The following is an 11640-nucleotide window of genomic DNA, read 5'->3' on the forward strand; positions in this document are numbered from 1 at the left end:
GACTATTTTTGATTTTTTTCCCCCAACTGAAAATGAATAGAAACAGTGTTGGAATAACATTTTAAATATTATTATTTAAGGTGTTCTATACATGAACTGTTGCTAGCTGTTTTGCTAACAGGCCAATAAAGCTGTTCAGTAGGTGTTTAACGCTAACGTGCTAAAGGTTGACGTGTGTAAAAGTGCTTTACCCCCTTCTGGTGTAGTTTGTGTGGGTGTGGCAGGTTTGATTGGGGTGACCCCTGATGAAGGGCTAGTGGTACATTTCTGCAGATTGCAGTACTCCCATCGGACATTAGGGTCAGTCGTGTAACACCAGGGAGCCCTGTCTCCATCGGGGTTCCTGCACAGATTCCTCCTGAGGTTGCTGTGGAGAGCAGGACAACTACTGGCTAGAGGTTTTCGATTACAAGTTAAAACCACCAGAGGGCAGGTTTGCTCCTGGGGCTGAAGATGTAAATAAAATGACACTCACGCTGCTGGGTAATTCTCTGGAGTCTTGGAATGGCTGTGAGGACTCATGGAGCGCCACATCTGACACTTCTTTCCACTGATGGTCTCTGATGTGATGCCACGGTAATTTGCGCCGTCCCCCTCATAACAGTCTTCTTCCTCTGGGGGGATCATGGGGTCGTCTGCAGCCGACAAATATGGACAAAGTACATAAACCTGAGGCAATGGCTAGAAACTGCAGTACTATGAGGTACTCCAGTCATAGTACCTGGTCTGGATTGGTCCCCGCAGCTTGGTACTGTGCAGTACTCCCAGCGAATATCAGGGTCAGTGGTGTAACACCAGGGTCGCCTCTCATGGCCTGGGTTACGACAGTGGTTGTTCTCCAGGCCTCTGACAGGAAATGGACAGAAAAAAGGAATCAGGACCTGAAAGCTACGTTGCTGTTGTTACAAATACAAAATAGTTAAAAAAAAAAAAAGAAGACGTTAGTGCGTACTTGCAGGGGTAGTTGTCTGGGGTGTGGTTGTGCTTGTGTGGCGTCTGAACCGACCAGCTCTGGCAGGTTTTGCCCGACTCTGTCACAGAGATGGTGCCCCTGTAGGCTTCGCCCTCACCTGTGGCACAGGTGGTCTCAGCAGCAAGGGTCGGTGGCTCAGACGCTGAGGGAAGAGGACAGGATGTAGAAACTGTCAACGTCTTACGTACTTCACATAACGTTTGATTATTTTGGTTGAATGTGGTTTGGATACAAATGTTTTTTTAATCATATATTAATTATTTTTGACAATTATCAATTTATTATTATTTATTTTTCCAAGAAATTTTATTTTGGTGTATCACTACTATTTAGTCTACAAATACTCATTGTGAGGGGTAGTTATTTGCCTGCTGGTACTGTTTAAGGATAAGACTTGTTGTCTGAGGGTTGCAGGTTCCAATCCCTCAGCAGTTGACTAAAGTACTTCTCTGTGTTTGGGGTTGCAGGATGCAGGTGATACCTGTCCAGTCCAAGGAGACGACGACGTGATGAAATTATTATCCAGCAGGTAAGACCTTAAAGGTTTGCATTCTAAATATAAATGTATTTTATTTTCCCTGTTGGGACCACAGGAAGAACTGTGTTCAGCCTGAGATCATAGAAAAGTTGGACTCACTGCAGCGGGTAATGGAGCAGAAGTCCCATCGTTTGGATGGACTGGTGGTGAAGCACCAAGGTCTGGGGTCTCCATCTGGGTTTCTGCAGTAGTTTTCTTCTAGATACTTCTCTGGTAGACTACAAAGGACAACATTCACAGGTTGTCCCTTTTTCCATACAGACCATTTTTAAATCATTGCTAATGTTAAATGAGCCGCGTGTATCGTCTTACGCGCTGGGGATGTAGCCGTGGTTGTGAGGCTTCTGCGAGTCCCATCGTTGGCATATGTACCCGTTCCCAGTGGTGGAGGTTTTCCCTCTGTAGTTCTCACCACTACAGTGAATACACTCATCTGAGGAGAAATACACACACACACATAAGTCACAGCATCGTCCACACAGACAGAGACATGAAGTGCTGGACATGATGTCCTACCAGTGCACTTGTCTACGTTGCAGTGCTCCCAGCGGGTGTTTCGGTCCGTGGTGTAGCACCAGGGGCCGCCACTGTCTCCGTCCGGGTTTCTACAGAAGTTAGAGTCTAAGTCTGCTCGAGGATGAGTCTCCGGTGCCATGCTGTAGAAAGACAGTAGAGGCAGTAGAGCGTTGGATCACGGTGGTTCTGAGCACAGAGTGGTGTGGTAGAGTGGACTCCTACTTTGGTTTGTGCGGTTCTTTCGCGTCCCATCGCTGACAGATCGTCCCTGATTTGGTTTTGGACTTTGTTCCTCTGTAATCTGTTCCTATACCGTTTACACACTCCAGAAGGTAGTCTAGAAAAAAAAAAGAAGAAAGAAACAGAATAAGGTCATGTTTGTGCCAGGGCTGACTACTGTACTATTGATATCTGTATTGGTATCTGTTTTTTTGTTTGTTTGTTGGTTTGAATGTGGTAAACATTAACACGATGAAGAAGAATAAAGTCCAGGTCTCTGATCTTCACTGTGTCAAATCCAAACCAAAGACGGTGAAGAAAACTCGCCCTCTTTTTCGTATAAGGCTGCGCTGCTTCTCCGCAGAACCGTCTCTGTTTTTGAGTTATCTGTGGCCGTCCAACACTCCTGGTCCTTCTCCACGTACATGAAGGACCTGTGAGATCACAGAGAGGACGTTCACCGTATGTGACGGTTGGTGCCGAGCTTAACCATAAAAAAAACAAAAACAAAAAAAAGACAAGTGTTGTGAGTGTGTGTGTCTTAACGTACTTGCAGGTGAAGGTTGTTTCACTGTTGCATTTTGCGGCACATTCGGCCACACTGTTGATCGTGTACTGACGTTTGTTCAGTGACAGGATCCACGCTCCTTCTGTTTTAGCAAAGCCGGTCAAATTGGTGCCACTGGCTGAAAAACAACAAAAGAAAACAAAAAGGACATTTTATTAGGACAATATAATGAACTAAGAGTCTGGGGGTGTCGGGGGGGGGGGGGGGGGGGGGGGGAGGGGAGACACATATCGTGCCTATAGTATTGCGGTGTATTACAGTATATCGTATTGTTGTCCCTGTATCGTGATACGTATCGTATCGCCAGATTCTTGTAAATAAAACCTTAAATACAATTTTAAAAACGATTCCAAAAGTCAGGTACAAATTTTACATTGGAAAAAAAAAGATAATTAATTTTTAGTGAATGAATAATTATTCACTTTTTCTACAAATAATAAACATCACTGAAAAGAAACATTGTAAATCATTTGTTTTTATATACTTTATGTATTGCTGTGCTAAAAGATTAGTTTTAATATTGACAAAATATTAGTTCTGATACAGTTGTCTTTTTTTATTTAATGTTATTTAAAATAAAAAATACAAAATAATATTCCACCATTGTCAATGTCTGTAAATATCACTGTTTCGCTACGTAAAGCAAATGCGAATGGACATTAAATTGTCTGAATAAAAGCATGGTTTATATAAATGTACCTTATATTTATTTTAACATTAATACATTTATAATGAATTTCTTCTTCTTCTTCTTCTCATGTTCTTACCAGTGCAGACCAGTGCTCCCAGCAGGACAGCTGCTCTGTACACGTCCATGGTTGAACTCCCAGCGTCAGCAGCTCATAGTCCACTGAAGCCTGCTGTGTTCTCCACATCCTACTGAGAACCTCAGTGCACTGAGAAGACAAACAGACCAGAGAGACTTTAGTCAATCATTGGCTGGACAAGGACAGTGACGGTGCCACAGGTCAGAATCTCTTTAACACAAAACACCTTTTTTACAGTTCTTCCCAATAACAAACTGGACAAGAAACAAAAATAAAGTTCTCAACCTCTGTGCAGTGGTTAGTGACAGGGGTCCAGAAAAACCAGTGGGTTCTCCACAGAACACACAGAACCAGGTTCTCTCCAGACCAGACACTGATGTGGAAGAATGTGTTTTTATTGATTCTTTTCTTTTTGGAGTATTTTCAAAGTATTTGAAGTACGGCTAACAGGATTCCTCTTCTGTCGTTGCTGGACTGAAGAGCATCAATAAGACTGAAAAACACCCGGTGGTGAAAACACCTCGGTGCAGTCAACGTCTGACAGACAGAGACTAATCAACTCTGTTTGTAAAGGCCGTCGAAAATGTTGTTGAAAAAACCCCAAACTGTGGCCCAGATCAAAACAGGAATCAATAGATGAAGTTAATGTTCAGCCCAGAGAAGAGACCCCCGACCCCAACGACACACACCGCAAACAAATGATTACAACACCGGCCCCGCCACAGGGCAGAACAATCACTGTTCAATGACACCACGGGGTTTACTGACATTAAAACACATCATGGAATACTGTAGTACATGTCATACTCTGTACTGTAGTATTTAGTAGAACTCTAACTGAGGCACGTCAAGAAAATCAGGAATTTAATGTTTCTGCTTCGTATACTTTCACATGACATTACCTCTAAATGTAGTACAAATATATGTCCAGTATTTATAGTACATAGGAATACTGTGGACTAGAGCTGTGTGTTGGCAAGAATCTGGCGATAAGATACGTATCACGATACAGGGGCAGCGATACCACGTATTGAAATACTATAGACATTAGGAAATATCTTATATATATATATTATCTTTTCCAGTTTTTTTTTTGCAGGAAATTTAAAACTTTTTAAAATTAACTTCTCCTTTCCTCCTTTCTTCTTTCCATAAACCTTATGATTCTTTAATTCTTTCTTCTTCTGCGTTCAACTCTAAGACTCCTGGGAAAAATCTATTTTCTCAGAAATGTTTTCAAATCTCAGACTCACCCATTTCATTCAGTGTAAAAAAAAAACCACAAGTAGAATGGACTCAGATAAAAAGCTCTACCTCAGTAATGGTTGTTTTCACCTGACAAGTACCTTTTTCTCCTCGAACAAAAAATGTTGAAAAATTCAACTTTTTAATTTACTTTTTTTTTTGTCAGGTAGTGAATCTGCAGCTTCCAGCTACAGTAACTGTCTTTTTGTTTAACTCCAGACTGAGGGCATTGGTTTTGTTCAGTATTGAGTTGAGTTGAAGGTCAGTTCTCTTCTTCAGTTTTTTATTTTGTTAATTTACTACTTTTCCGCACAAAAAAAAAAGAAAAGAAAGAAGAGTTTGGTTTACCCTAGTCTGTGAAAACGTATTTCTGTGTTACTACAAACCAAAGTTGGTCTTGTTTTTTTAATTGTATTATTTATGTGTTCTGCACACAAAAAATGTTTACACAAAAAGTAAAAAAAAAATTCAAGTCACATTTATTGGCAACACGCTGCATAACGCACTCATTCTGCGTCATTACAATGTAAAACATATACTTAATCTAAAAGTGCACGTATATGTCCACTAGAGGGCGACAAAGCAATTCAAATTAAATCGTATATAAAGAGAAAAAATGTCTGGAAATTCACTGATCAGCTAAAACAGCAACAACAACAACAAAAAAATTGCACCCATTGTTTTTTACCTCAAATATAGGCAGTAAAGTCTGGTTAAAATATACTTTACTGTTTGTTTCAGTGTATTATGGGATTGTTTAACAGGACTAGAGGAGACAGATTTGTCAGCGTCATCTTTAAAGAACTAAAAGACACAGAGCCCCCCCCCCCCACACACACACACACACACACACACACAGTGTCCAGCTGTCTCCCTCTGTGCTTGTAAGAGAATCCTCTGGGCCTGTGCTCTGACCCACTCCATCAATCTGTGTGTGTTTGACAGGAACTATGCCCACCTGTTCTCCCACACTCAGCCACCGTGCTGCTGGACTCTACAGGTCCTGGACTGGACTGGACTGGACTGATGGCAACACACACGCACACACAGGAGGAGGAACACTGAGGTTGGTGTCTGAGAACAATTGGTGCTGTTTGACCTTGTTGACCTTTAGACTTGTTTTAAAATATCTGTCCGGTCTGCTGTATGTGAATGTGTTTTTTCATCTGCACCTCGACGACCGGTCGATTGGACAAACACCTAACCATTTAACTACCTGTCCAAAAAGTTATTGATGAAGTATAAATGAGATCAAACAGTCTTTACATGTCGCTGCAGCTCCAGATCAACGGATCTTCTCTTCTTCTACTCACTCAAACATTCTTTTTCAGTTTGGGGGATTTTGCAGGATTTGAACCACAGACCTCAGATCAGTCACCTAAGTCCTGGAGCTTAAGTAGGAAGTCCAGCTGTAGATCACCTGTCCAACCAAGACCTGCTCATCGTCACACCTCACCGATCACTCTTCATCTCCTCCTCCACACATCCATTAGACACACACACACACACACACACACACACACCACCCCCTGAGGCTCAGTGGTGTTCTCTAATGCCTCTGAGCCTCAGACAGGAAGTGGTGAAGGTGGATGTCCTCTCAGGTTACCTGTCCAGGTATCAGTGTGTGTTTCACACGGGTTTTGGTGTGAGGTCCAGAGGTCCAGACCCCGAGAGCTGAGGAGAAGTTGTTGTTTGAAGAGGCTGACACACACACATTCCTGGAGTCCACACTCTGCCTGTTGTCTGTGGTGGTGTCTGTGGTGGTGTCTGTGGTGGTGTCTGTCCTCTGAAATAAAAAGATGGCCCTGGTTGAGGCTGGTGCAACATCTGAGATGAAGGCGCTCACAGTGGTGTTGGCGGAGGTTCAGGCGCCGCAGAGGCCGAGCTTTCACTGACTGGGAGAAATGGACAGACAGCTGAGGAGGAGGAGGAGGAAGAGGAGGGCGCTCCTCACTTTTCTCCTTCTCTTTGTTTGTCATTGTCAAATATAATTAAAAATGTTCACTGGTGGTAAAACTACATGTACAGAGGAAGAGGAGGAGGAGGAGGAAGAGGAGGACGCTCCCCACTTTTCTCCTTCTCTTTGTTTGTCATTGTCAAATATAATTAAAAATGTTCATTGGTGGTAAAAATACATGTACATTAATTAAAAATGTTCACTGGTGGTAAAAATACATGTACAGTACAGTACAGTGCAGTGCAGTACAGTACAGTACAGTACAGTACAGTACTGTGGACCCCCACAAATGTTGCAGACTGGTAACTTGGACAACTGGTGTTTCAGGGAGTTGTGTCTTTTTTTTGTTGCCTAACAAGGACTTTTCCAGTTTGTGGAGTGAAACTGTCAGTCAGTCGTGTGGATCACAGTCATTTCTGCCTGTTGTTTGAGGAACCCTGTTGTTTTGACAGGTCTGATTGAACTTTTACATCTTTGTTGAATTCTTTTGTGCTGTAAATGCTGTGTGTGAGAGAGAGAGAGAGAGAGAGAGAGAGAGAGAGAGATCTTCTCCTCACACATCCATCACTCTCTCCATCTCCTCCTCCTCCTTCTTCTTCTTCAGGTGCAGAGATGACAGGAATGCTGTCGATCCCAGCGTCAGGACTCAGTGCTGGTTGTTAAAGGGCTGTTCCGCTCCGTCTGCCCTGTAAACAGACCATCAGTGCAGGAGCGGGAACCTGATAGGCCTCACTTAGCTGAGACCAGCTCCAACTGCACAGATCACAGACGGAGAACAACACGGGGGGCGTAGGTTGGGAGGTGGAGGTGGAGATGCTTTTCTCTCACCTTGAAAGCGTTTCTTGTGGAGATTGAAGTGAATGTCAGGCACAACCCACTGCCTGAGGAGACAAGGCGCAGCTCAAGTGAGCGCGAGTGTTGATGCCCATTCAGAAAGTTTGGAAGTGAAGTTCAACATTCTTCCTTCACTTTTTTTTCAAACCGCCATTGAACAAGTGTGCAGAGAAGCGAGAGTCAAGTGGGAGTGAAGTCTCCCAACGCTTCAAACCTCCGTTTCATGGTCAACGCAAACACAAAGACCGAGAGTGAACGCTGAAGTTTGACATGTGTGCTGTCGGCTCTGCTCCTCAGGGACGGACTGAGACCACAGACGGGTCTGGACCTGCCGCTTCGAGGGTCCGGCTTTTAGGAGGAGAGAGTGAAAACACAGCTGACGACAGAGAAGAAAAGGAGGAGGAAGAGGAGGAGGAGGAAGAGGAGGAGGAGGAGACTAATGTGTGCATTAAATGTGGCGTAAAAACCAAAACAAAGAGCTGAAACAAGGTAAGACTTCAGGTCAGTGCCTTTGATGTTGCAGTGGTGAAAATGTCCTGACCTGATACTGATCTGACAGCAGTTACTGCACAGAGTTGACGACGTTTATATATCGTATTTTCCGGACTATAAGTCGCTCTGGAGTGAAAGTCGCACCAGCCAAAAAATGCATAATGAAAGTCTCATCAGTGCCCTCTAGAGGAACATGTAAATTTTCAGTGGTACAGGAGTAGCAGATACTCGGGGTGGGGGGGAGGCTTCCCTGTGACTCTGGTTTTAATTCACTTTTCTTTTACAAAACAGATGGAGTTAAAAGTATTTTTTATTAACTAAGAACTTCTGTCTTTCAAAAAATATTGCGTCAAGCAATTTCTCTTAAAGTTGCTTTGAGTTTATCTCTGTGTGTGTGTGTGTGTGTGTGTGTGTGTGTGGTGTTGGGTGGTTGTGGGTGGGGGTTTGGGTGTGTGTGTGTGTGTGTGTGTGTGTGTAGGTGGCTGCCAGCCAATGGTTGTAGTGTTTGGGGAATGTGTGTGATGTTAATGTGCAGTAAATGTGGTAACAAGTTGCTCTGGAGCTCAGAGGAATTAAAGAGCTTCACATTCCCTGGCCGGTCACGGAGTGTGTGTGTGTGTGTGTGTGTGTACGGTCACGGAGTGTGTGTAGAGGTAGAAGCTCAGCAGACACAACAGAGAGCCAGGGAAGAACAAAGGAACTCATTAAAATCAATTCCTTCAAGAAAACAGGAACTTTGAAATTTTGGCCAAAATTTTAACATTTAATCATGGGCAGCTCTTGACTCCTTTGTTGTGTTCAAAGGCTTTGATGACTTCCGTGTTCCATACGTCTTCTCTGTCCGTGGGTTGTGATGCTGTTGTGTTGTTGTTTTTGTTGGGATTGGTGGATTCTAGGACTCCTTTGATGTTTCTTTAAAGTTTGAATTGATAGGTCAATATCGTTATCATTGATTAGCCAATGAAATCTCTCTAAATTCATTTGGGCCTGAAACTCTGTCCTTTGTATTCCCTGGCTCCTTTGAAGTTCTTTGGTTGGGAAGTCCTTTAGACCAGTCCTTGTTCTGTAGGTGGTTTTTGGGTTTTGTTGTCGTCGGTACTTGGGCTTTGAGAATGAAGGACTCTCCTTTGATCTGTCCTAACGCAGACTGAATGTACATGAAAACTGTCTTTGTTGTTTGTTGTCGTCGTGGATGTTGAGATTCTGCAGCAGCCGATGACGTACAACGTAAAGATGTTTGTCAGATTCATTTCTTTCTATATAAAAATTGTAAAATAAAAACAGTGACGAGTCGGTGGAGTTGAAAGGACCGAAGAGAAAAGAGTTCTTCAGCTGTTTTTCATCCACAAACAAAAACAAAAACACTTTGAATTCAATTGATAGAAATAAAGCCATAAACCAGTGCGTCCGTGGTCGGAGCCTCGGAGCGAACGGCCGTCGTCCTTAACCTGAGACCCGGCTCTTTTTATGTCCATACAATCACAGCTGCTTTTTTACCTTTTCTCTCATGCGGACGTAAAAATGAATTAACTCTGCTCTTTGTACAAAAAAAAAGCAATTTAGTGTTTTTTTTTGGTTTTTTTTTTTTAAAGAGAAATCAAAAAAGGACGGGGGGGGAACTCTCCACCCGTCTTTTGTCCATCATCGCCGGAGTCAGGAGCTGATTTTTCTCTGCAGCTGTCTCTCTCTCTCTCTCTCTGTCTCTCTCTCTCTCTCTCTCTCTCTCCTCAAACAAAAATGCCGTAAAGAAACTCTGAGAAATGCAACATGTGGCTGAAATCGACCAGTTTTTTTTGCCTTGACACGATAGAATAAAAAAAAAGAGACAGGTTCAGAGTCAGGGACAAATATAAACAACTGCCACTGTCAAACCACTGATTTATTTTATTATTTATTGTTTGTTTTTTGGTTTTTACAACATTAAATCCATAAAGGAAAAACTACAATTTTTAATCTGAAATAAAAAATAACTTTAATATTAATAAATGTTTAAACTGCAGTAAACTTTTTTCTTTTTTTTCCCGCTTTTCTTAGCAATGTATTCAGCACTTACACAGTACGTTAACTAAATTTATATTTGAAATTCTCTCTCTCATCTGTTTGATGTGAGGCCGTACTGTACTGCAGTGATGGAGTGTGTAAGTCGTCAGAGAGACTGAGGTCTGGGGAGAAGAGGTGACGTCACAGACTTTTATTCTACTTTAAACACACACTGTACACAAATGAAGTTTTTACACCGTTTCACCTCCAGTAGCTGCAGTGATGGAGATGTCACACACACACACACACACACACACACACCCACACACACACACACACTGTTCTGCAGGAGCCTGTGGTTCATAGCTGTTGTCATTCATTTTATATTTATGTTTGTAAATATAGATTTTAAATACAGTTTTATGCAGAAATAGATACAGAACAATGAAGACGCACACACTCCCAACACATTACTCTCTCCATGACAGGTGTGTGTGTGTGTGTGTGTGTGTGTGTTGAAAGGCAGTTGTCGCCGACAGCTGCAGGCGGCGGGCGAGAACAGAGTCAAGTGTCCTTAAATAGCCGTGGTCCTCGTGCTTCGTCGTCCTCCGTTTCTTTTCTTCCTCAGTCGACGTGGTGTGAAGTTCACCTCGTTCACTGACGACACTCGACATTTATCTGTTCATCAGTCGTTCCATGAACGGACAGAGGGGAATCTGCTGTGGTGTTGGTTTGGATTCCAAGACTTTAGAAGGTGACCGTGTCAGTCAAAAAGTCCTCAGACGGACGGACGGACGGGCCGGTCCCCACAGGTGTCTGATCGGGACTATAAAACCAGTTCAGACTGGTCTCTGTGTCTGACCAGTTTTGATGATCAGATCCTGAAGGTCATCAACAGGAAGTGGACTTCAGGTTGTGTCTCTGGTCTGGTATTTTACCTCTGTGTTTGCCATAACAGCGCCCCCTGTAGTCCCCCCTCGTTGGCCCACATTGAGGCCAAGTCCTTCAAGTGCTGGTCTTTGGAGTTTTGACAACACGTGTCTCTGTTCGTCTGCCCAACCCAGGGGTTTTTTTCTTTCTCTCCCCGTCCTTGAGGAATGTTGTCTCTGTCTGTTCCAGACAGACAGAGGGTCTCGTCTCTGTCCACATCCGTCGAACTCTCCTCACTTTTTATTCATGTTGTCAGTGGCTCAGCTCAACAAGGCTGCTGCTGCTGCTGCTGCTGCTGCAGCACAGTCCACTGCAACACAGAGCTGCAAGTAGACCACAAACTGTTACAGCACAAAACAGTGGATCCTCTGATCATCAGCAGCGGAGCCACAGAGTAGAAAGAGCAGAGGTACAGAGGGCCAGAGCTGAAGCAGAGAGAGAGAGAGAGAGGAGGAAAAAAGAGAAAGGAAGGGAGAAGAGGAGGAACAGGAGGAGGAGGAGGACAGAGGGGAAGTGATTAGACAACTGTCCACTGGACGAAGGGCAGGAGGAGCTGCCTGAGGGCAGATGAAACTGAGACAGAGGAGGAAGTTGACAGCAGACCAGGTGATGAGTGACACG

At 43.5% G+C, this 11640-nt stretch overlaps 1 protein-coding gene and 1 long non-coding RNA gene across 2 annotated transcripts in view; one reads left to right on the forward strand and one right to left on the reverse strand.

Moving 5' to 3' along the window:
- The window catches only part of plg (plasminogen), a 7618-nt gene extending 3890 nt beyond the window's left edge, over nt 1–3728 (reverse strand). Inside the window, exons 1-11 of the mRNA XM_008313520.3 lie at nt 3582–3728; nt 2797–2932; nt 2574–2680; nt 2250–2364; nt 2028–2167; nt 1824–1944; nt 1611–1729; nt 953–1115; nt 722–846; nt 476–635; nt 192–367 (exon numbers count right to left, since the gene is read on the reverse strand). Coding sequence (XP_008311742.1) covers nt 192–367; nt 476–635; nt 722–846; nt 953–1115; nt 1611–1729; nt 1824–1944; nt 2028–2167; nt 2250–2364; nt 2574–2680; nt 2797–2932; nt 3582–3630 — 1411 coding nt within the window. The 5' untranslated portion in view covers nt 3631–3728. The remainder of the gene's footprint in view (nt 1–191; nt 368–475; nt 636–721; nt 847–952; nt 1116–1610; nt 1730–1823; nt 1945–2027; nt 2168–2249; nt 2365–2573; nt 2681–2796; nt 2933–3581) is intronic.
- Nucleotides 3644–11640, forward strand: part of LOC107988772 (uncharacterized) — an 8940-nt gene continuing 943 nt past the window's right edge. The window contains exons 1-3 of the long non-coding RNA XR_003050070.1: nt 3644–3781; nt 5772–5892; nt 7915–8106. This is a non-coding gene — a long non-coding RNA (uncharacterized LOC107988772). The remainder of the gene's footprint in view (nt 3782–5771; nt 5893–7914; nt 8107–11640) is intronic.

The sequence above is a fragment of the Cynoglossus semilaevis genome, chromosome 7 (genome assembly GCF_000523025.1).
Source record: "Cynoglossus semilaevis isolate Cse_v1.0 chromosome 7, Cse_v1.0, whole genome shotgun sequence".
Lineage (NCBI taxonomy): Eukaryota > Metazoa > Chordata > Actinopteri > Pleuronectiformes > Cynoglossidae > Cynoglossus > Cynoglossus semilaevis.